This window comes from Esox lucius, chromosome 5 (genome assembly GCF_011004845.1).
Source record: "Esox lucius isolate fEsoLuc1 chromosome 5, fEsoLuc1.pri, whole genome shotgun sequence".
Taxonomy (NCBI): Eukaryota; Metazoa; Chordata; class Actinopteri; order Esociformes; family Esocidae; genus Esox; species Esox lucius.
Genome location: NC_047573.1, coordinates 7,800,117 through 7,825,113, shown reverse-complemented (window position 1 = coordinate 7,825,113; position 24,997 = coordinate 7,800,117). Strand labels below are relative to the sequence as shown.

At 43.7% G+C, this 24,997-nt stretch overlaps 1 protein-coding gene across 31 annotated transcripts in view; it reads right to left on the bottom strand.

Annotated features, from left to right (window-relative positions):
- Nucleotides 1-24,997, bottom strand: part of LOC105006738 (neurexin-1a) — a 389,916-nt gene that overhangs the window by 171,601 nt on the left and 193,318 nt on the right. For 18 of the 31 annotated variants that reach the window (XM_034292322.1, XM_034292324.1, XM_034292326.1 and 15 more), the window contains 4 exons: nucleotides 24,661-24,898; nucleotides 22,166-22,356; nucleotides 20,940-21,113; nucleotides 13,610-13,729 (listed from right to left, as the gene is read on the bottom strand). In XM_034292322.1, coding sequence (XP_034148213.1) covers nucleotides 13,610-13,729; nucleotides 20,940-21,113; nucleotides 22,166-22,356; nucleotides 24,661-24,898 — 723 coding nt within the window. Of the gene's footprint in view, nucleotides 1-13,609; nucleotides 13,730-18,187; nucleotides 18,215-20,939; nucleotides 21,114-22,165; nucleotides 22,357-24,660; nucleotides 24,899-24,997 lie in introns of all 31 variants that reach the window. The other 13 variants (XM_034292318.1, XM_034292310.1, XM_034292313.1 and 10 more) reach the window with 1 other exon arrangement.

Below are 24,997 nucleotides of genomic sequence, written 5' to 3'. Positions count from 1 at the left end.
ATTAAAATGTTGAGTGTCTGTTAAGGCCAACCTGCTGGGAAAAGATGGATCCTGAATAACCGAAGCCCTCCTCTCTCGTCTTCTCTCTGTGTGGACATGACACCGGAGGAGTCGTGGATGAAAATCTCAATTAATTACACAACGTTGTTTTGGGGGGGAAATAATAGGATTCAGGCTGGGTAGACGATTTTCATTTTCAGCTTGTGAAAGCAGTGAGAAAATGAGAACTACTGCTGGTGAGTCACTGTGAAGAATTAATGTTAAGAACAGATGTCCATAGAAAAGAGACATGTAGACATATCGAAAGAGATACCCAGACAACAGAACGAGAGGAGAGAGACAGAGTTGAAGAAAGAAGGGAGAGCAGTTGAAGTATGTACAACTTGACAATATACAAATTGTTTTGACATGCCAAAAAAGCAACAAATACAACTTGAAAGCGAGTGGGAGGGGGGCACTTCTTTCTATTTTCCCTGCAGGAAACTGGTAGCAACGTCTGTGAATGAGGGTGTAATACTAGAAGTGTGAGGAGGGAAATGAAGACCCAACCTGGCAGGACCACAGATTAGTCACTGGGTGGTGAATGGGGATGTCCATGTCGCTCACGGCAAGGCCGACAATTAGGAACAGGGAGAGTGTGTGTTTGTGTCGTTGTTAGTTTGTGTGTGGGTGTATGTGTGCATTGTGATTATCATTGAAACTTACAGCATAAGCCACACATGAAGCTGTAGCTCTTACCGAATGGTTCGAATCCTGAATGCCGATTGGCTGAAATTGGTATTATGTAACATTTCACGGTTCTAGTTGTGCTGGGGCACTGGTTTATAATAACTATAAGGAATATTTGGTGGTATGTGCTATATTGCTAATATACAATGGCTAGGTGCTGTATCCAGGCACTCTGTGATGTGTCGTGCCCAAGAACAGCTTTTAACCATTATATATACATATTATATACTGGCCATATTACCACACTCCATAAGTACACAACAGGAACAAGTTACATTGTGAATGTAGCAGCATCTACAAAAACAGTTCAGTACATTTTACCATTCTGGCTGGTTGGCTAGCAACCTGATAACAACCTGATAACTATGAGTGTGTGTGTGTGAGAGGGAGGGAGGGATGGAGGTGATAATTCCAAGGTGTTTGTTGAGTTTACACTCTTCACGCCATTCTCTATGTGGCAACACTAAAAATATGACACACCACGTGACACACACACAGGTTACGTGTTCTGGGCATGTGATATTTAATTATCACATGCCCAGAACACGTATCACGCCTCCTACTGCTGCATCAGACTAATACAACCATGTAGAGCAAGGCCCCACCGCAGCTCAGTCCTGTGAGGTTTCTGTGTGTGTGTGTGTGTGTGACATAGGTTCTTGTGATATCGTGAGGTTACACTTTATTTTGAGAGTCCCGATGTCAATCTGTAGATGTTTTACAGAGAGTTTGTTGATAGTATGACTGTACACACACACACACACACACACACACATATTAATACCAATGTCAATATCAGTTTAAACAAATTGCATTATTGATTTTGGGGTCTGAAGTTAAGATTACATTTTTAGATTAAATCGGTGTTAATCTGGTTGCTTTGGCAACCAACAAGCGGTGCTGCGAGTCTGTAGGCAGGAGCAGACAACTGCAATGCAACATGGACAATGTACTTGAGTACATTTAATCAGAATATAGTTTGTGCATTTATAGTTGGATAGACAGGTGTCCTTGACAGCCATATGCCCGTACCATCTACTTGGCAATGTGAAGTGCATCGAAATTGTTTTAAAATCTTGTCAAACAATATCCTGATTTCCCAGAAAAAACATGTATGAGTTAAGTCATGTTGTGTAAAGTTATTTTATCCACTGACAGAAAATTGGCATTCACAAAATTGTTAGGAGTTTCACGATTTGTATTTCTGAGGCGGTGGATTAACAACTTTAAGTGGTTACAGAGAACAACATACTTAGTTTATGCTAATCCTCTACATTTTAGGGGCCAGTACAGCCACTGTGGATTAGGCTAATATTCCTCAGCGCCAAACAGTCCAGTGTCTGACTTTGTGTCTGTTTTGATAAACCAGACACTGCCGCTCATTCCAGGCCATTTCCTCTTCCCCAACTGTGATTAATACCTCTGGGAAGATTCCAGATAGCAAAAGTCTATTTTTGCCAGTGCTTTGTGTTTTTCTCCTTTAAATTTCATTCAGTGGAATAGGGTCAGGCTGGACCTGCTGACCAAAAAGGGGGACAGTAAGAAGTTGTGTGGATTAAAATGTCTTCTCGTTCAGATAAATATATATATATCTCCTCAGCAATCTCTTTTCTGGCCCAGATAACTGCATGTTGGCTGATTGGAGGGTGAAATAGAAATGCAGAAGGTTTCTTAATAGAGGCAGGTCTCTGTCCCTGACCTGGCTGGCTCCTCCATCCCACAAACCGTGGAGAAAGATAGAGACAAAAAGAGAGAGAGAGATTGAAGCTTCCTGCTGAAATCATCTGACCCCTGACCCCTATCTCTTGCACTGACAGTCAGGATTTGGTTTATATATTCACAAACTCAATCCTCATCACAACATACACACACACACACACACATGCGCACCCTCTTTCGCTCTTCTACACACTTGGCATCCACAGAGATGTTTTCTTCAGAGTTATTTCCCCCCTCTTGATCTTAAATGACTTTGTGGAAATGAATAGCATTTTGGTGCCTTTGCTTATGCTGTGAAAAAAAGTCTCCATTTGGAAGGTTCTGTCACATCATCCATTTTACATTTAGATTTCTGTGTGAAGCCTCACCAGCAGCATTCTGGGAGTGAAAGGAGTGAAATGATAGAGTATGTTGACTATACAAGTGGCTCAACATGCATTTAAAAAGCCCATCTGTTTATCTGGTGTAGCTTGGTCCTTCTCCAACCCACGCCACGGGTAACGGAAAAAGCAGATGCTTTCTGTGTGTGTGTGTGTGTGTGTGTGTATGTGTGTGGCAGTGAGTTGCGTGCGCGTGAATGTGTGTGTGTGTGTGTGTCCTTGTCGGTTTAGGAAATCCATCACTGTATGAAAGTTGATAATGCCATTCACATCCATGTATAGTAAAACTGTTTATGGCTTCTAAATACTAAATGCAGCTGTAGGTTTTCTGTACTACAGTATATGCTGAAGGTGTTGGGTTTGTGTGCCCGTGTAACGCTTGCATCATTTACATTACCATGCATTTGCATAACCACCGACACGACACAGAGACGTCCTGCCGCTTCTCAGATCCCCTCAGACTCGCACACATTAGCACACATGTTGAAACTCTTTTGTCTCGCAGTAGCAAGTGGAAAAAGAACCCCTGATCAAAAGGCATCCGAGTTTTCCCGTGGATTCGCAGGGGAAAGAAAGTGTATAAAAAGCGAGAGAACAAAAATACATTGTTTACAAGGTAGCGTTGACCATTAGCTTGATCAGTTTATTCTCCTTTAGGATTAAAAACAAGTAAATATTGAGTAAAAATGTCACATGGTACGACAATGTGATGATATTACTCCCATAATGTTCCCCAGCATAAGACAGCACCGCCTCCAAGAGCTTCATTTGTTACAATTAGCTGTCCGTTTGCAGCCCCTTCCCTTCTCATCCCTGCTTTAATCCATCACAATGCTTTTGTCATGTAATAAAAACAGTGTTTTGAACATAACTAGCTGTTGGGCTAGACTTGGATGGAGGGTTGGGGAGCAGAGAGAGGGGGAGAGAAAGAGAGAGAGAGGGGGAGAGAGAGGGAGAGAGGGAGAGAGAGAGAGAGAGAAGAGGGGGGGATATAAAAGCAGAGATACAGCATTGGGGGCAGTCATGCAGTGGTCTCAATAAATACCAGTTTGATATTGATGTTAAATTGTCAAAATCTTTATCTGTTTCTGAAGCACAGCTCACATGTAATGATAGAGTCAGCAAAGCAAAAAACACACTGGATTAATGAAAATACTCAGAACATCATTATGCCAGTAAGCACAGGTTACTTTGTAGATGACACTAAACTGAGGTTGTTCAGGGACGCCAAACGAGACTGTTTTCATTAGCATCATTGCACACAGACAGCGTGCACAGACAGCACACAGACAGCACACAGACAGCACACAGACAGCACACAGACAGCACAAAGACAGCACACAGACAGCACACAGACAGCACACAGACAGCACAAAGACAGCACACAGACAGCACACAGACAGCACACAGACAGCACACAGACAGCGTGCACCGACAGCGTGCACCGACAGCACACAGACAGCACACAGACAGCACACAGACAGCGCACAGACAGCGCACAGACAGCACACAGACAGCACACAGACAGCACACAGACAGGTCCAATGGGCAACCATCGTTGATTAACCTTATTTAAATAATGCCAATGATAATTATTCTTGTCTGTTTGTGTGACCATGTGAAAATAATTCACAAGAACGAGTCAAGGTACAGTAAATGTCTTTCACTGACATACTGTACATGTGTAGAGGACAGTGTACACATGAAGAGAACATAAGTGAACTGGGTGGTGAATAACAGGTTGATGTAATTAATAAATTGGCCAAACACATAAACAGCAAAACCTTACTTCCAGTGGAACTCGGTAAGTACATGGCTCGGCTGGTAAAGCGTGGTGCTTGCTCTAAGGCCAGAGATTTGCGTTTGACTGTCATGGGGGACAACTACGATAGAAAATACATTTGCTTTGAACGCATGCAACCGACAAAAAGATCTGCCAAATAAGTCATGAATATGACCATTTGAATGTACAGGTGTGTGTGCATGAAATGTCTTAATTTTTTTTGGGGGGGATGATTAAAGTACACCTCATTCAGTTAGGTATATGAATGGACAAGTGTGTGTCTGTGTGTGTGTGTGTGTATTTTTCAACTGATGTGCGTGGGTGTTTGTGTGTCAATCTCTGCATCCGTGCAATGTGAATCCACTGTCTTTAGGGGGAAAGGGGGAACTGAAGTGAATACACGAGAAGCACTTAAGACTGCTTAACCCATGCCTTTAAGCAAAATGTCATCTCAAAGCTAGGCCAAGCATTCAACACACACACACACGCACACGCAAACGCACACACACACACCGACTGAAGCCCGAATACGAGACATGACAATACGTAAATCTGTTCTGAAACACCAAAACCATTACTAACTCAGTCGGCATCAACTCAACGACAAGAAAACTGAAGTTCTCTGTGGTGGAACGCACTCTTCTGAGAAGCACCAAGACAAAACATGTGCTTACACAACTAGAATAGGTCAAACACATTACTTTGGTGGTTTCCAGTGCTGTTTAGTGCAGAATTACAAATTTCATCCAGGAATATGTTCATGTATGATGTTTTAATGTGGCCATTTACATCATTTTTATTTTTACATTGTTGCATGTCTCCCAAGAAGAGGACATGCCTGTGCTGTACAAATGTGTGCTTGCATGTTTTCATATATCCTCTTTCATAAGAGGGCAATCCCATGAAAAAGAAAACATGGAAGTTAGATATTTCAAATGCTGGTGGCAGTCTCATGACAGGGTATATAAGAGTGAAGTGGGGTTGGTCGGCATGTCAGAAGACAACTTCTGTTATACAAAGCCAATGGTTGTTGTCAAGGCGCTGGAGCAGTGTCACACACAACACCGTATCACAATATATCCAGAGAGCTTTCTGTCCTTCTCTGAAACGTCTAACACACCACTCTCCTACCGAACACCCTGAACGGGATGATAAGCCAGTCAACCCTGCTAAGGATCAGAACCCAGGTTACGGCGGCACAGCCTGCCGGTGAGCCAATCAGGAAGACAACCATCCCCGGGATAAGAGGGAGAGAGACAGGGAGGGAGGTTTGGGAGGAGTATGGCGTTGTCGCCCAAGGCTCCCCCTCCTGTCAGAGACGGGAGCCCCACGCCCACACCGCACAGTCACCACTGTTGATACAATATTGACATGACACTAATGGCCCGAGCTCCGAGACTGAGTGGGCAACCAGGTCAGGGTGTTAGAGGGTCAGCGAGGCGAGGGGGAGATCGCGTGGAGGGGCCGTACTGACAGCTCTGGTCTCAGCCCACTTTAGAAAAACTGAACACACACACACGCACACACACGCACACACACACACGCACACAGTCACATTGTCCTCTTTGTCTGCAGTAAGCTCAAACGCTTGACTGCTCCAACTCTCTGCGGAAGAAGACTACAGGAACACACCTGGACACATATGTGTTAAGCCTCACCAGACGCAAGCTCTTCACACACACTCAAACACACACACACACACACACACACCAGCCTTCAGATAAGGACAGCGATCCTAGAGTCCCCCAAAACTGTCATCCTCTTCCCTCACTTCATGTAGATGCGTTATAATCAGTTACACAGTAAGATATCCTTCTTTAAGATGGCTAGACAAATCAGAAGGACTGGGTACAAAGTTTATTCATTGGCTTTTTCCCCTCATTTCAACGCCCACCAACATGGCTGGGTTCTAGCTAGTTCCAGTATCAGATAAAGAAATACACCTTTCAGGTTTGAACAGGTCTGGAGCCTCTTTTTTAAAGGTCTTACTCAGGGACTCCCATGTTCTTTCACCTCCTCCAATCTGGGATTAGACCCAGAGACCTTTCGTTCACAGCCCCAACGCTCCTGGACACTAGATCCCCCCGCAGCTTGGGGAAATCTCACTGAAGAAGCACTACTCCGAGTTGCTCTGGATATGAGCGTCTGCAGAATGACCGCAGTTGGCAAACGTGACGAGGCGGGAGGCCATGCCAGTCATTCTCAGCCGCGGGAAAGGGCTAGCCGCTAACGGTCTACACCACGTGTCTGTCCATTCCTGGCAAGACGGTGAGGCGTGATTGGGACGGGAACACCTGGGAGAAAGCCTTTCTCTCCCAAATGACTGACTGGCTACCCCCCCCCACCCCACCCCCACCCCCATGGCCAGACTTTAAGTCATTACATCCAATCTCTCACCAGCGGCGCCCAGCAGCCGGACCAGGCCAAGTGTTATTCAGGCCCTTTTCATTTGCCAGGTTGCCCAACAAAAGGCGTTCAAGGCAAGGTGGGGTAAACAGAAGAAAGGGTACATGTCCAAAATCACATCCTTTTCCCTAGGAAGGGCACTACGGCACTTTTCACAGCAGCTGTGTTTGGGAAATAGAGGTAGGGTGTCATTTGGGGACGGAGCCATAGTGGAAACTGGTTTGTGGGTTGCCGTTCCTTTTTCAAATGCCCTCATCAGGTACGGGGAGGGGGCGGTGAGGACGGGGGCGGGGAGGACGGGGGCGAAAGAGAAAAGAGAGGAGCCTCAGAATCCTAATGAGTCCTGCCAGCCCCGGGTCTCAAATGAACCCCTCCTGCACAGAGTGCGCTTGGTTTGACCAGCGCCCAAGGGCCGGCTTGAGAAGCAGTGCCCTGCTTGAGGGCCTAGGATGTCATTTAGGACGGGGCCTTTATCTTTGTTGCAGTCCACTTCCGCCTCAGGGGAAGGAATGAAAAGCCAATTCCACTGTGGCCCTGACCTCGCACACTCAAATCGTGTGGTCTGAGAGTGTGCCAACCAATCCCTGACTCCCAGACCAATCTCCTGGGGTTTTTTTTGGTTCGCTGAATGACTTCTCTATGCTAAGTAGCAGGTGGGTTTGAATGATGTCTACCAACGCCTCAGCCTAGCGGGGCTCTGTCGAAAACCTCGAGCACGAAATGAACATGTTTAGTCCGCAGCGCGCGTCTACAGTGTGATACCTTAAATACATGTCGGCTGGACAAATGCTACGTAAAGAGAAGATAGTGCCTTTGCGGAACTAGGGAAAGGGCTGGACGTTCCATACAGGGGTGCTCTCTTTACTCGCAAGCACGCCGAAGATGAGGCCGGACACCGTGAAATCAGACCCCATAGCATTGGCCACGTGTGTCTTCCTACTGTGCCACTGTCAGCTTTGACACCGCCAGACCAGGGTTCGGATCATGTCTTCATATTAATTCGCACTACTGCACCCGCTAAAGTGTCTTCCTACAATCGATTCACACAAAAGTCCTGACTGTATCCCGAACAGTTCTCTGCTCCCTAAATACGTGCAGAGCCATGTGGACCCAAGGTATAGGTTGGGTACAACAAAATGCATAGGGCCCAGTTTAGGAGGCGCTGGACACCCAGATCTGACGATAAATGGCGGTGAGATGGTGTCATCCCCATTACATATTACATCTGCTGATTGGCAGCTATGCCACCCGTTTGTGTGTGTGTGTGTGGGGGTGTGTGTGCGAGTGCGATGGGGACCAGGGACTGTGAAATGGAGTTTCTCTCTGATGCAGCAGGGGACCTGTGACGACTCATGACGGAAATCTCCAGAACACCATCCAGTACCGCGAGGGGACTCAGTTGTCTTGTCCGTGTCCCCAGTAGCACCCCAGTCCTCCTGGGTGCCCTGAGGGTTCTGTCCCAAAGCAGTGGACTAGATAGGGAATGGGGTGCCATTTGGGCCAACAAAACACCCTCCCCTGGTACTTATTGGCTTCATTGTAAAATGGCTGCTGTGCATCTCAGCTTATGCAAATGTCTCTGGTAAAAATGTGATGTTCCCACTTAAGATGTCTTTCTTCTTTTCAATTCCTCTCTGCATCTTGCTCTCTCCTCTTCTGTCTCCCTGTTACTGTTAAGACTCCTAAGATCATTGCTCTCTCTCTTAATCACACCATTTCACTCTTTTTCAGTCATTTCTCCCTCAATTAAATTCAATTCAAATTGGTTTATTGGCATGACTCTCTCTCAGTCAAATTCAAATTGCATTATTTGGTGATTCTCTGTCTTTCCCATTTGCACACATTTACATACACACACACACACATGCACACACACACACACGCACGCACACAAACAACATAAATGTGTTGTTTTCTAGTGTGTCTGTGTCAGTAAGAACCCAGAGGGGGACAGCTCATTTACTGCTGTGGGTGTGTGTGTGGGAAGGGGGGAGAGTAGCAGATTGTTCTCACTAATGCCTCCTGTGAATAAACCTGCCATCCCACTGGCTACAGGACACACATTACAGCTCAGATAAAGGCCTCTACCTGATGAGACCCGCTCCACTTTCCACAATCACAACGCACACACACACACACGCGCGCGCACACACAAACGCGCAACGCACACACATGCACGCACACACACACACACACAGCTGACTGGCTTGTAAGGGATGAATATGGATGATACAGATAAATGGAGGACCGTGCCAGCGTTTCCCCCTTTTATTTTCTCTGATCATTTGAAAGGCTTCACCTGGAGGGTTCACCAGGAGTTGGCTTGTCCTTCAAAACAAACGCATCTCCTCACTCACAGGCCGTGACACAGCGCAAGTCCTCAGCGGACCAAAGGATGAAGAGGAATACATGAATGATGATGAAGGGACGAAGGCTAAAAGGAAGGGAGAGGAGAAAGATAGAGAGGGAGGGAGGGTGTGAGTAATGAAGGAGATAGATAGAGTACTATATACTGTACAGACAAGCAGTGGACAGGTTGGCCTAGAAATGGAAGCCGGTGTGGGTTGGAGACGCTTCCCTTCAGACACTGGTATCTCTCCGCCAGTATTATAATGCTGGTTACTGGAGGATCAGGCGCCGCCAGTGAAATCTATTAACGCTCTCTTCCCTGATAACAAAAAGAGAATCTTATCTGGTTGGCGGCTTTGTGGCAGAAAATATATTAACATCACTGGTGCCCTCCTCCCTCATGGCTTTTTGTGATCTCAATCCTTTCCTCCATCCTTCCATTGCCCCTTGCTCTATCCCTCCATCCACATCCTGAGAACATCTCTCTCTCTCTCTCTCTCTCTCGCTCTCTCTCGCTCTTCCTTCGTCTCACCGTTTCTCTTATTATTTTGCTCTCTCCTTCACTCCCCATGTAAGCCTCGCTCTGTGTCTGTCTCACTCTAACTATATCACACTCTATCCTGGTCACTCTCCTTTTTAGTGCTGTTCAGCAGTTTGCTCTGTTCGCCCCGTACTGAATGTTCCACCAAAGACGGAAGTAAAGACCCCCCTCCGCGCCCCCCCCCACTCCACACGCCCCTTGAGCATAATTGGCAAGAGAAAGTAGGCTACTGGTTTGAGTTATTGCACGCCTTCCTACATCTCCCAATGCTGCCATACCTTTCGCTCTGCGACACACGATTAATAAAGTCACCAATCCTCAATCCACCCCTTGTCATAAATACCTCTCTAAATTAAACTGAGATGTTAATAAATGAAGAAATTAAAATCCTTGAAAAATTACATTAGCTGGATAGATACATTTAAGAGATCCATTTAAGGGACGTGAACAAGTAAATCCTGGACATTGAAGACCTGCTGATGTTGCTGGGACCTGTGAGTTGCCACAGCCTACCTCCTGTTACAGTAAAGGTCAACACAGATAAACTGTATCCCAGAAATCAGTCCCCGGTGTAGCCTGGTGCCCTACCTCTGATCAGAACTCTAGTCGAACAATAATTATGGGATGCGGTTGCAGCTGGGTACTGGGTTAAATATATATTTCTAGCCAACAGCACGGACAAATGAAATAAACAATATGGTGGTTTGAGTAAGCAATTTACTGATTCACCAAAACCAATAATAATTCACCAACAATTAACCGATAGCAATTGACCACTACCAATTAACCAATAGCAAGTGCATTACTGTACAGTATATTCTGCTTAGAAACAGCCTAGTTAAACAAAGTATTAGTTGAAATGTCACCTGGCTCCCTACAGGACACTAATGTTGACTCTAGCTGGAACCAAATGCTGTTGAAGATGTTATCAGGGTTTCGGGGAGTAAATGTGGTGTAGCCTGGAGGTTAGAACATCTGAACGAGGTTAGAACCTCTGACCGAGGTTAGAACATCTGACCGAGGTTAGAACATCTGACCAGTAACAGAATGGTTGCTAGATCGAATCCCCAGGAGAGAAAGACGAAAAATCTGCTCCGCCCCTGAGAAAGGCAGTTAAGCCCTCATTGCTCCCAGATCGTTGATAAAAATTGAAAAATAAGGGCATATATATTTGTATGATAATTGAACTCCTTATATGTTGAAATGTTTCAGACTTTTTCAGCCATTTCAGCCTTAGTGGTTGAATAAGAACTCTCCTCTGGCTAACAACACACGACTGAGCTGGCAAATGTGGCAACCCTGTGTGACCACTCATCCTCTAGCCCAGCACTCAAGGCCACTGTGTGTCGTGACCAGGGTCTTAGACCTCAGTGCCTCTCGTGAGGAGGTGGCAGGGGGGAGGGTTTCGGCGTGTTTCACTGCCTCGGGACTCGCTGTTATTGAAGGAACCATAAAGCTCTTCATCAGAGGAATTCTATAGGAAAATGTCAAGCCATCTGTCTGTGAGCTTAAGCTTAACCGCAACTGGGTCATGCAGAAAGACAATGATCCAAAACAAACAAGCAAGTCCACATCAGAAAAGTGACTAAAGTAAACTTTTTGTGACGTGAGGGCCAGATTACTAACAAAGATAATGGAGCTGAAGGTTTGACAACCCGAACCAAGTGAAAGAGGCCAACTGGGTGTACGATAATGATGTAATTTATTTAATGAAGTTATCAAAACGGTGTATGTAATTAGGTTTAGTTTGAAGATATGATACATTCAGTGAAAAAAAAAAAGGTTAAAATAGAGAAAATCAAAAATAGGCACAATGATTTCCACGGCATTGTACTTGTTTTGTTCTTTTGACAGGACTCGTCTAGACACATCAAATCCAGCAGTCGGTTAAATGAAACACGCCAATTTAGCAACGACTGATAATCATGAGCTCCCTGCTGTGTGTAGGCCTCGAACGGTGCCAGGTAAAGTGGTGCTCGCCGTGGATAATAGCGGGCGCCTTTGGTGTTGCCACAGTCAAAGAAGAAATGCCAACGACTTGTCAAAGTCAGTCTGTAGAAGCAGGGAACACAAGGGTTCTCCTTCACATTGTCACAGTCCATTGTAAAGTAACAGAATAACTGCCTCAGTGAGAACCAAGCTTTTCTGAAGGACAGAGTTCAAAGGAAAAATGTGTTCCTTTGTTCCAAATGAAGTCATTGTCGCCGCCATGACAACACTTACCTTTCAATGAATGTTCTGGCACAAAAGACACTCTGTCATCAGCCAATATACAGAGCTGAGATAAGTACAGCCATGGAAAGGTTGATCTTTTTTAGATGCAGTATTTAATTCTAACAATACAGACAGATAACTGTAAACTAATTAAAGAAATTGCACTGCTATATGACACATTGCAATAGTTAATTTGATAAAGGTAGGGAAGTTCTAACTCTTTCAGCATAAAAAAGGGTTCTTCAGTTTTATGTCAGTGGTGGCTTTATCTATCAATGGTCTTAAAATCAATATCCAAATATGTCCAAAACAAACAGCGTACTATCTTAGATTTAACTCAATGTACGGACCTTTGTTTATGGAACAGGACAAACCATTAGCGACATCAAACTCGAAGTGGATTCTGTGTAAATGGACAAGAAAGCTTGTCACCCGCCGAGAACAACAATCATCCAGGTTTTACGGCCAAGCCACATTTTTTCATATCAGTTCCCTAACTGTGTAAGGACAACATTCTAGGTTAGAGTGCGTGTGTCTGAATATCTAGGTCATGTGAATCTATCTGAGGGAAGTGAAGGACAGTAATAGTTTAAGGGGGCTCATGATGTTTCTGTGGCAGTTTCAATGAGGAGGACTAAGTCAGGAAGCATATTTTCTATTCCACATGCCTGGCTCTTGTGTGTGTCACTGTCACTGATGACAGCGCCGTTTGCTAAAAATTCTCATCTACATTTCCTTACATTTAAAAATGCAAGTGTGTTTGTGTGCGAAGTCATACACTGTATAAAACCCAGTAAATGAAGAGTATTACCTGAAATATATTTTCATGTCAGTTGTCTAATTCAGTTTTGTCATCTCCCCAGGGAGGCCGTCGTGACAACAGGTCGATTAATGTGAATCATTTTTTCATGTGTTTTTCATGAACATGAACATTTTACTCACAGGTGTTTTCCAGATGTATTCCAAACAATTTGAATATAATTGAAACATAAATGTTTTTTCCTGTTTAAATTGTCTTGTTAGTTTGTTCCTTACTCTTGCAGAAATTATTAATTGCAAGGGAGGGTAAAACATTTTAAATGAAAGAGATCTCATGGCTGAAAACCAATAGGATTGATAAATCACTTTGCAACCAGCTTAATTTCAAGAAAATCCTTAATTTCAAGAAAAAACGCCCGTATGAATGACATATGAATAATGACATTGCAGGAAGTCCTTCCAGTCCTTCAACCAGAAATGCTTACAAAGTTTTGCAACCCATCTTGCAAGCATGATCTGACTGGTGAACCACCTGGTTCAGGTCACTGTATTCAGGTCAGAATACGAGTTATACCTTTACCCTAATGGAATATCCCATTATGTATTGCCATGAATTATAACAGTAACATTTGCCTAGGGGCTCACCCCATGCCGCAACACACGTGAGCCCACAGACGACAGTAGGCTGTGCACACAAAGGCCGAGGCTCGGAACAGATTGGGGTCTTACCGTCGTTGCAGAGAGGCCCTCCGAAGGACGTCATGCTACAGTCACAGCTAAACCCCTCCCACTGCTGCAGGCACACCCCCTGGTTGGCACACGAGTCCTCCTGGCATGTGGTACTGGGCCCTGGGCACAGGGAGGGACAAGGCAAGGGGTTACCGAACACGCCATCACAATTGACCCAATGCACATGCAACCATGAAGGAAGAAAACACGGCTGGTGCCGTGGATCCGGCTTTTCTCAGACAAAAGGATCTCCGGTGTTTAAAGATTCCTAACCTCCTGGTTTTTTTTATTTTTTTTATCCTCTGCACATTTTTGGGTTTTTTTGCGCCACTGAAACCTCCTCTGCCTTTGTAGCGAAAGCACCCAGAGAGAGATGGATGGACCCAAGCGTGGATCGTAGCACGTTTATTTTGATAATCCAACATTATACCCAGGAACAGGCAGGCACGTAGCCAAAGGGTGGGCTGGTATCACAGGTATCAAAGCAGACAGAAGGCAGAAGCACCAAAGGGGACAACCTAAAGACGCGGTCAGACGGGTAGGCACGGGTCAAGACACCAGAACGATCCTTTCAAACTATCTACGGCGCTGAATAAATCTAATCAGATGGGCTTAGTAGGGTGGACATATCACAAACAATACCTCACAAGGACAGGGTGTGAATGACCAGGCCATATAGTGGAATCTGCTGGGAGGGGCGCGTTCAGGGGATTGGGATTTGCTGTGAGGGGCGCGTTCAGGGGATTGGGATTTGCTGGGAGGGGCGCGTTCAAGGGAATTGTGTGAATGAGGTGCGTTCACCTGGCTGGTTGGGAGGCAGCCCTCACACCCTTCACAATGCTTTCTTTGAACAAGTGTTTCTGATTACATTGACATGATGATGCAGCCTAAATTTCTCCCGTGAATAGCTGAACAATAGAAATGGTGGCTGTTCAGACAAACGCTCCAAAATGATTACAGTTTTTTGTAGAGTTTCAGTTCAGGGACGAAACTCTCTAACCGCCATAACTAGCATATCACAGTGGGCGCGTTTGGTTGCACAGGCCTTTTCGGTCTGCATTCTAAAACATTCCCAATGAAATTTGATAAATGAAACGTTGCAAATTAAATTAAATAAGTGAAAAGTTCCCATAATTAAATAGAATAACATTTTAAGCCCTCTGTGTCTTACTGTTTGACGGTAGCACATGTTTGACATGCTGCCAAAATAGCTAGCATAAAAAAACATGCTGGCGTTTTTCCTATTCATGTTTGCAGAAGGCTAAGGTTAGGTTGCTAAGGCATGTTTTTGTACAACATGCTGAAGACGAAGGTTAGGTTGCTAAGACATGTTTTTGTACAACATGCTGAAGACGAAGGTTAGGTTGCTAAGACATGTTTTTGTACAACATGCTGAAGACAAAGGTTAGGTTGCTAAGACATATTTTTGTACAACATGCTGAAGACGAAGGTTAGGTTGCTAAGACATATTTTTGTACAACATGCTGAAGACAAAGGTTAGGTTGCTAAGACATGTTTTTGTACAACATGCTGAAGACAAAGGTTAGGTTGCTAAGACATGTTTTTGTACAACATGCCGAAGACGAAGGTTAGGTTGCTAAGACATGTTTTTGTACAACATGCTGAAGACGAAGGTTAGGTTGCTAAGACATGTTTTTGTACAACATGCTGAAGACGAAGGTTAGGTTGCTAAGACATATTTTTGTACAACATGCCGAAGACGAAGGTTAGGTTGCTAAGACATGTTTTTGTACAACATGCTGAAGACGAAGGTTAGGTTGCTAAGACATATTTTTGTACAACATGCTGAAGACGAAGGTTAGGTTGCTAAGACATATTTTTGTACAACATGCTGAAGACGAAGGTTAGGTTGCTAAGGCATGTTTTTGTACAACATGCTGAAGACGTAGGTTAGGTTGCTAAGACATATTTTTGTACAACATGCCGAAGACGAAGGTGACATCGACATAGGGCCTGGAGTTGCAGCGGATGAAGAGGGAGAACAACTACGGGGAGAGTTTATGCAGAGAATTGGTTGGACACTTGGAGTCTTTAGTCTGGAAACCCAGGATCCTTAGCCACTCCCAAAGTAAATACAACTTAAGGGAACTTAAAGTCCAATTCATTTGTATTGCAATCCACTTACCTACAAATTACAAACAGGTTGTATATTAATAATTGACATAATAACAGAAACATACTCTCTGTCTCTCATATAAACACACACATACACACACACACACACACACACACATACATAATTATCACACAGAAACAAACTCACAGACTCATACCTACACACTGCTACACATACAGACAGTTACAGACATGAAAAACACTAACTGAGCAGTCATGCAAAAACGTGTGAATTTTAAGATTACTTTAAATCATATTTATGTTGTATTAACAGAGATTTGTCATTTAGTGTGTTTTAAAGAACTCTGGCTTATCGATCTTCCTCACACTCTTACAGCCTCACCGCTATTTTTAAGGAAGAACAAACATTATTAGAAAAGAAAGGGAAGCAATATGAACCCGTCCCTTTCTCGAGTCGAAATCAAAGTGATTGGTCAAGTGTAATGGTCGGTGTAACCAATCAGAAGACGGAGAATGGAGAGGACCTATTCAAAGGCTCCAATTTCTCTTTACAAAGGAATAGATGTGTTTTTCTGTTGGTTTGTTTACTTACATTGCAAGGGAAAGAAAAGTAAACTCAACCATATGGTAGATAATGTGGAAAGGTACACAGGACTGGAGATCATCTGGAATCCTCTGGAAAATCGCAGTTGTCGCTAGTAATGCAAACATAGAAAATCCATTGAGGGGAAAAATGGATCTCAAAAAAAATATTCAAAAAATGTAATTGGCTCCAGTCATTAGCATCAACCAAATATGTCAGAATATCAGACACAGGATTTTGTTTCTGCCTGCCTGTCGGTCTGTCAGTCAGTCTGCCTGCCTGTCGGTCTGTCAGTCATTCCGCCTGTCTGTTGGACTGTCCGTGTGTCTGTCTGTCACTCCATCTGCATTGTTACTTTCTATCCATGTGCTTGTCTCTGTGCTTGTCTGTGCTCGTCTCTTGTCAGGCAGACAGACATATTACAAGAAAATCTCTCATGGATTATGTCGATATAAATTCTACTGCAGATCTGTTGTGAAACAGCAACATGCGTGTGGTAAAGAACAGCATTAGCTACAGTGCTCTGAACAACAAATCATTTTGCAGCTGTTAAAAAAAACCTGTTAAATCTCGATAGGGGATGTAGAGTTTTACTTTCCAGTTCTGTTTTCATGTGTTCAAACCTACAGAATCCCAATTGAAGTGAGACAGAATACTATTATTGTCATTTTGATCCGTCTGTCAGTCAGTCAATCAGTCAGCCCCTCAGTCCGCCGTGTTAATGGGAGTTGATGCCAGTGGAATGACAGAGAGTTAGTATGGATATAACTTTAAACCAGAGTTATGTTTACAGCATGATTCAGTTGTTATGTTGACATTATGACTGAGGTTATTTTTGGTTGTGATAATGTTGTTTTACGATGGTGATTATGGTTAATTACGAGTAGTTTACGATTATTAGAAAAAATCCACTATTGTACATTTCAGTAATCAAAAGTTAAAATGTGATAATACTTGAACGTGTTGTGGACCATTACAAATACCCTGGATTATTTTGAGTATTTAGTAACACTTTTAGTGGCGTACGCACCAAAGTAGTGACTGGGTTGCGATGATTATTATTCAGTTACTTTAATACTTTATTTATTCAATAAAACATTCTTGTTTTTTATTATCCATCTTTTAAAATTAACATTTAAATATAATAAAAAGTCTTTACACTTACAACGACACCACAGTTAGGAACACAACACAGGTAAAAAGGATTGCTATTTTAAAAACAGTAGCTAGCAAACTAAATGTGTTTTGATTCAAAAGTGCACAATGATATATAGATTCGGTGTACTTCCATGCATGCGGTGGGCAACATGTGTATTGGTCCATGAACATGGAGTCATGCAGTAAAAAAATGGTAGAAGAACACGTATACATGTGACAAAATTGAACCTCCAAGTAAGGTGAGTACACTACACAGAACTGCAAGACAATAACATGTCCCATAGGCTGTGATACAAGATGGTAGTGGTCCAATCCCAAGTTGTCCCAGGCCGTCCTCTCTATGCCCCTGTCAGCATCTGAGAGCATTCAACTGGCATAAGCAATGACATTTCCACCAGACCTGTCAGAAGACAGAGTAGAGCTATTCATATTTTGCTTATACATGTCAAGTCCTCTCAGATCTCCACAAATGCATCTAGGATCCGGAATCTGGTTGGTTTAGGATAGGACAGGTGAGCCTTGTATTTCCCTATGGGGTCAAAGCCCATTCCTCATGACACTCGAGGGAGCGGCAGAACACACAGAGTTGTCACCGAGCTAGAGGAGGTGGTGGGGTTTGAAGAAGGTGGAGGTGGTGGGACGATGGGGGTGGAGAGGGGGTTGCAAATGCAGCGGAGGGGAAAGGGGGTGGAGAAAGAGGGGAGGACGGATTCTGTATCAAACAAACAGAAGCAATCTACCTTGCAAGTCAGCTTTCATCAATGCAACTTGATCAAGTCAGCGAAAAAACCATAAGGAAAGGAAAAGGCGAAATATACCAGGTGTTAGTAAAGCACTGCCAAGTTGTCAGAGACTGCATCAACAAAAGGAGACAAAGACAGAGGAGGGAGACAGCATGAGGACAGACAGACCAGACCAGTGTCCTAAAGGAAAAGTCAACAGATAGAGAGAGAGAGAGAGAGAGAGAGAGAGAGAGAGAGAGAGAGAGAGTGTTGAGAGTGTGTCGAATGCATTTTGCGGAACACTGCAGCTTATGTTCAAGAGATATGTCAATTAAACATAAGAAAAAGAGGATGAATATAAAACCATGGGAATGTATTGATCTAGTGAATACCTTTGAACAGATCTCTCAGGTTAAGGAAGCAGTGAAATTCTAGGTGGAAGTCATACAGACCGTTCATACACCCTGGCTCACACCAAAACGGAGAAGACTCTCCATGTGATCTGGGCACCGTCCATCGGAAGCTTGAGCATTATAGGAATTATAGTAACGCATTCTGCTACAGATCAGTGGAACAGTGGACTACGTTAGCAGCGTTTGTCAGGTACATGAAAGGATGATGAAGTCAAAGCACGGGGTGAGAAAAGGTGTTGTCCATACATAGAAAAACTATCAGAGAGAGAGAGAGAGAGAGAGAGAGAGAGAGAGAGAGAGAGAGAGAGAGCGGAAGAAGACGGCATTTGGAAATGTGAAATTATAACAGAAGTGAGAATGACGTTGACAAATACATCAAATATTTACTTGGGAAGTGGTGAGTGTACACAACACTTAGGGTGAATCCGAAATGGCAGCCTACTCCCTCCTTAGTGCACAGAATCTGACCAGAGCCATGTGGACATCGGTCACTATGAAGGGAATAGGGTGCCATTGTGGACGCGTTAACAGCCAAATATATTCATGCATGCACACAAATCTCATCCATAATTCAAGAGGATTGCTTCTGGCAAACACTCAGACTCACTAAGCATGCACAGAGAACAGTGTGTGTGTGTGTGTGTGTGTGTGGCGCATAGGAATGGGGATACAATGAAAAGTTACACTAACAATACAAATGTTGTCAGCGACAGTAATCTGATTACGCTGCCGCCAAATGAATCAGGAATGACGCTGGACGTGTCGGAGCGGCGTGCCGACATGCTTTACAGACGCTGACACTGGTAAATGACGAGGCGGGGGTGGCGTCGTGGTTTACGGTGATCTGGCGGGTTCCCGGGGCATACGGGTGGGCTGACACAGCAACCGGGCACGAACCGGCGAAAGATCTCTTATGTGCGTGCAAAGAGAGAGGTTGGTGAAAATAAGTGTGACAGACAGGAAGCCAGACGGGAAGAGTCGCCGACATCAGGAACAGGAGGGCTGTCCCTTGATTTGGGCTGAAAATAGTCCTACCACAAGGTATTCAGTGGAGCAAGAATATGACGGAGAAGGCTGATGGATTCTAAAAGATGTCTCTCCGAGAAAGGGATCTTGCAAGAACCAATGTCAAATTGAAGATGAGTGTTTAACACTATGACAACCGCCAGGCTACTGCTAAGATTTCAACAGCAATATTTCCCCCTAGTGGCCGGGTGTGATATTGCTTCATTTCTACCAAGTGTAGCAGGAAGAGGATGGACCCACCTACGCCGTGCTACTGTAAGCTAGTTTGGGTAAAATGTTAGAATAATAATGGCTTTGTGTGTCTGTGCGGCCATGGATTTTTATATGTGCCCCATGTTCCTCTTGTGTACAAAAAACCTGATTAGATTTGTGGCCGATAATGTAATAAGAAATGCTGCATGCCAGTGTGAGTGTTTTCGCAGACAGGGAACGTGCAGGAACCGGTGATAGTGGCGTCATCCCTGAGAAGTGAATGAAAGATCTGTTAATATGGAAAGTGAGAGGCTGGTGAAAGCAAGGGAAGTGTGAAACTCTTCATCCTGCCAATCACTGGCATCAGAATAAGAGGAAGAGGGTTGTCGCCTTTCAGAAGGACCATGAAATGAAGGAAAACGACTGAGGAGGCCAACTGAGTTTAGAATGAATCACCGTTCATTATCGTCTTGGTTCCACGGCTAAGCACAGTGTCCAGATACCGGGTGATGTGTCATGGCTAGAAACTGCCCACTATACTGTAGTTACAGTATATTGGCCATTAACCACACCTGCTGGTGCCTAATTGCTTACACACACACACATATGTATATATAGTGTATATACATATTTATATATACACATACACACATACATACATACTCAAGCTGTTTGTATCTGCGCACACAAATAAACATGAATTTCAATCTATGACTTCAGTGGAGGGACAATTGCACAGTAAATATAGTCACAGTACATATAGTCACAGAAAATACAGCTTTGATTTCAGGAGAAATGTTGATGTGAATTTCACTTGTCTAATGCTGCCACCTAGCTGCCAGGGTGTGATATTGCTTCATTTCTACCTTGTAAAGCCAGATAAGAGAAGATGGGCGAACCCACTGAAAAGCACTTTCTGTAAAATGCATGTGTGTGTGTGTGTGTGTGTGCGTACGTGTGAGTGTTGAAGGTGTTTTCTATAATTTCATTAGTTTCTTGCATACAGACATGACCATAACAGAAATCCCTTCATTAATTGAAAATTATATTTCAGGGCTCAAACTATTTGACGTTTTGTTCTGTGAGCATGGGTGTGTGTGTGTGTTTGTGTGTGTGTGTGGGCGTGCGTTTGTGTTCACCTTCGCAGCCCCTCTCTATCTGACCAACACAAGCCAGGGCATCTGACATGAGATCCGGGAGACGTCCATTCAGGTCCACGGATGCCAGGCAACCCTGGAAGCCCTCCTTGGCGTGCACCAGCTTTGGAAGCTCCTTATACATCTCTTTGGCCACGCCTCCAATATACAGATCCCCTGTGCGTGGTGGGGTGTAGAAGATGAGAGGAGAGGTTGAAGAAGAAGAGATGGTTGGTGGACGAAGATGATGCTTGGCAAACACACATTTCCGTTAAGTATTTACCGGTTTTCTACAGTTGATAGTCAGTTTTGTGCTGCTACCATTTAGTCCCAGTCATAACGAACGCAGAAGGTTTTATAGTGGTGCAAACATGTATTATTATCCATCTGGTTTTTAACTTCTATTGTTAACCTAGTAACCTGCGTGACTTCAAAGAATGGAGAACAGGACAATGGATGCAGTGTTACAGAGTCACATGGAACCACTGACCCCTGGTGGACAAAGTCAGGCACTGTGAAATGCTTGAAAGTATTTGACAAGTGAAACTTGTCTGGTATTGGAAAGCTGGAAGAGGATGGCCAACCCTAGAACTTATAAGGTAACCCAGTCAGCCTACCCTTCAGGTATATAATGTAATCCAGACAGCCTACCCTTCTGGTATATAATGTAACCCAGACAGCCTACCCTTGAGGTATATAATGTAACCCAGACAGCCTACCCTTCTGGTATATAATGCAATCCAGACAGCCTACCCTTCAGGTATATAATGTAACCCAGACAGCCTACCCTTCAGGTATATAATGTAACCCAGACAGCCTACCCTTGAGGTATATAATGTAACCCAGACAGCCTACCCTTGAGGTATATAATGTAACCCAGACAGCCTACCCTTCAGGTATATAATGTAACCCAGACAGCCTACCCTTCAGGTATATAATATAACCCAGACAGCCTACCCTTCAGGTATATAATGTAACCCAGACAGCCTACCCTTCAGGTATATAATGTAACCCAGACAGCCTACCCTTCAGGTATATAATGTAACCCAGACAGCCTACCCTTCAGGTATATAATATAACCCAGACAGCCTACCCTTCAGGTATATAATATAACCCAGACAGCCTACCCTTCAGGTATATAATGTAACCCAGACAGCCTACCCTTCAGGTATATAATATAACCCAGACAGCCTACCCTTCAGGTATATAATTTAACCCAGACAGCCTACCTTTCAGGTCGAGGTTCTTGGCTCCAGCTGTGGTCTGTGTGGTGATTTTGGTGTCGATCTTGACAGTGTGCAGGTTGTTGGTGTCCCGTGAGATCATGACGTTGTGCCAGTGGTTGTCATTCAGGGGCTTGTTGGAGTTTCCCTTGACCAGATGTGCTCCATTTCCCAGGTCGGAGACGTAATGCAAATAGCTGGAAAAGAAGGAAGGATGGTGATTCAGACACACACACAAACACACACACACACACACACACACACACACATGCAAACACACACACACACACACACACACACAAACACACAAACAAACACACACACACAATAAAAAACACACAAACAAACACACACACACACACACACACACAAACACACACACACACAAACAAACACACATACGTACACAGATGTGTGTTTAATTATCCAGAAAAAACAAGAAAACCACTAATCCATGTGCCCAACCCCTTAACCATAACATTGAGCTGAATATCCTAAACTGTATCTGGGCCTACACCTAACACATCAATTACCAGTCAAATGTTTGGACACTATTTTCAACATTGTAGAATAGTGGGGACATCAGAACTATCAGAACACATGGAATCATGTAGTAACCAAAAAGGTTTTAAATCAAAATGCATTTGTATCAGTAGTTGTGACAAGGTAGGCTGGCATACAGAAGACCAATATTACGTCTGTACTGTTGAAAGATAATTCAATAAAGGCTAGCTTCGTAGAACTGTAAATGTATTGTGATTTATTTAACACTATCTTGGTTACAACATGATTCAATATGTGTTAATTCATAGTCTGGATGTCTTGATTATTTTACAATGTGTAAAATTGTAAAAACAAATACATATACCCTTGAATGAGTAGGTGTGTCCAGAACGTTTGACTGGTACTGATATCTGAATAACACACACATAGAAAAACACACACACATATATATGATATACTATGATTACTACAATCCCAAGTACATAAGAGTTAAAAGGACCAAAACAAGTGCAACACTGAGAATATCTAGACACTCTTGGTTAAAGTAAGATCCTCTCCTCCACCTGGCCAAACTGCCATGACCTCGGACAAAGCAGGACCGTGTTGCTTTGCCTTTGTTGGAGACAGGCCTGTAATTTGGAGGCCACATACTGTCAGTCTGTGAGCCTAGACTCCTGAATACAAATAGGTATCACACAAGGTCTGAACTGATATCTGGGACTGTATTTCACGTCCCGGTGAATGATGCATAGCTGTGTGTCAGTCCATCTGCTCATTGACTTGGCTGTTAGCTGTTCTAGTTAAGTCTTGCGTGAAGGGAGGTTTATGAGGATCTCTGCTGCATATTTCAGATGTTGGGTTTGAAACCCCATCCTGATGTTTCGCAGAGAAGGCAAACCGCTTTTTGAAAAGGCCCAAATAGAAAATCAGATACTCTATTTCACGTCCCAGGATCCCTGGAGGAGATAACGGTTGTTTTCTCCTGGCGCAATTTAGCATCTAGGCTTTTTCCAAGAGCTCTCTTGTAAGTCTGGAATTTTCCATTTATGTTGTGACAGCTGACGCCCGTTCAGAATGAAATCTGGCAAAGTATCTCTGACTGCCAGGTGAATTGGGGCTGGCTCATGGATATTCCACTGATGTTTGTAAACTCTGCCGTTAAAAAGAACTTGTGTGAAAGCTGATTTGACTGCTGCAAAAAGGCACATCTCTACAAAAACTGTCAAACACATAATGTGACCTTTACTGCATTACCTACACCAATTACAACAGGCATGACAAATACAGTAAATGTCACAGTGGGGTACCCACTAGTGTGGAACACCCAGAAATCAGATCCAGACTGCAATGTTTGTTATAGTCTTACTAAAATGTTGTATTCTAAAACTATGGTCTAATTATAATAACTGTTTATTTTAAAATAAATTCTACATTTTTTTTGTCAAAAAACAACATCCAGATTCACGTAGACTTACACATGTAGGTGCATGTGCAGGCTAACCAATGTAACTCCTTCAGCTAACGCTATATCAAAACTAAATGTTTTTGCTGATCCAACGAAAGGTGAATGGGGTCACTCGTGCCTGTCCCTGATGGAAGTCTTACACTCGCGAGGAAGACGTACAGTATTCCCCAACATGAACAGGGAACTTACAGAGACTTTGGATTCGAATGTAATCATTGATTTATTAAGGATAAGCCTTTAAGATGTCAACTAAGACTGTTTCATGTAAACGTAATGTGGGAGATGCTGTGTAGATTCTTGCCTAGTTGTTATCTATTCTAATATATTGTAGGCCTTTTTTAATTTATTTGATAAGCCTATGTAAAGAATGATTGCACAGTGAAGTATAAAATAACAATTAAAGAATGGACTACTAAGTCATTGTAAGTATGAGCTTCAGCACACACACACACACACACACACACATGGTATAGAAACCCAACATATCGACCAGACACGACCCGACCGAGCCCACAGTAGTGTGTTGACCTACCCCTTGACCAGCTCAACCACGATGAAGTCATTTCCATCCCCGCTGTTGAACAGTATGAGTCCGTCAGATGACGTGGTCTTGAACTGGAAGAACAGATGCATGGAGTAGTAGGCCTGCAGGGTGGTCAGAGCCACGTAACTGGACCGCGACTTGAAAGTCACTGGGTCTGCGATTATGTTTTTGAAGCCGATCATGGCATTGAGCTCACAGTAGTCAATGTCGCCGTTCTTACACAGGTCTGTCAGAACAGAAAGGCAACATTAGTTTTTTGCGCTGCTTTTCCCCAAAATAATAACACAGTCTGGGGTCAAGTGCCTTCCTCAAGGGTACAACATAG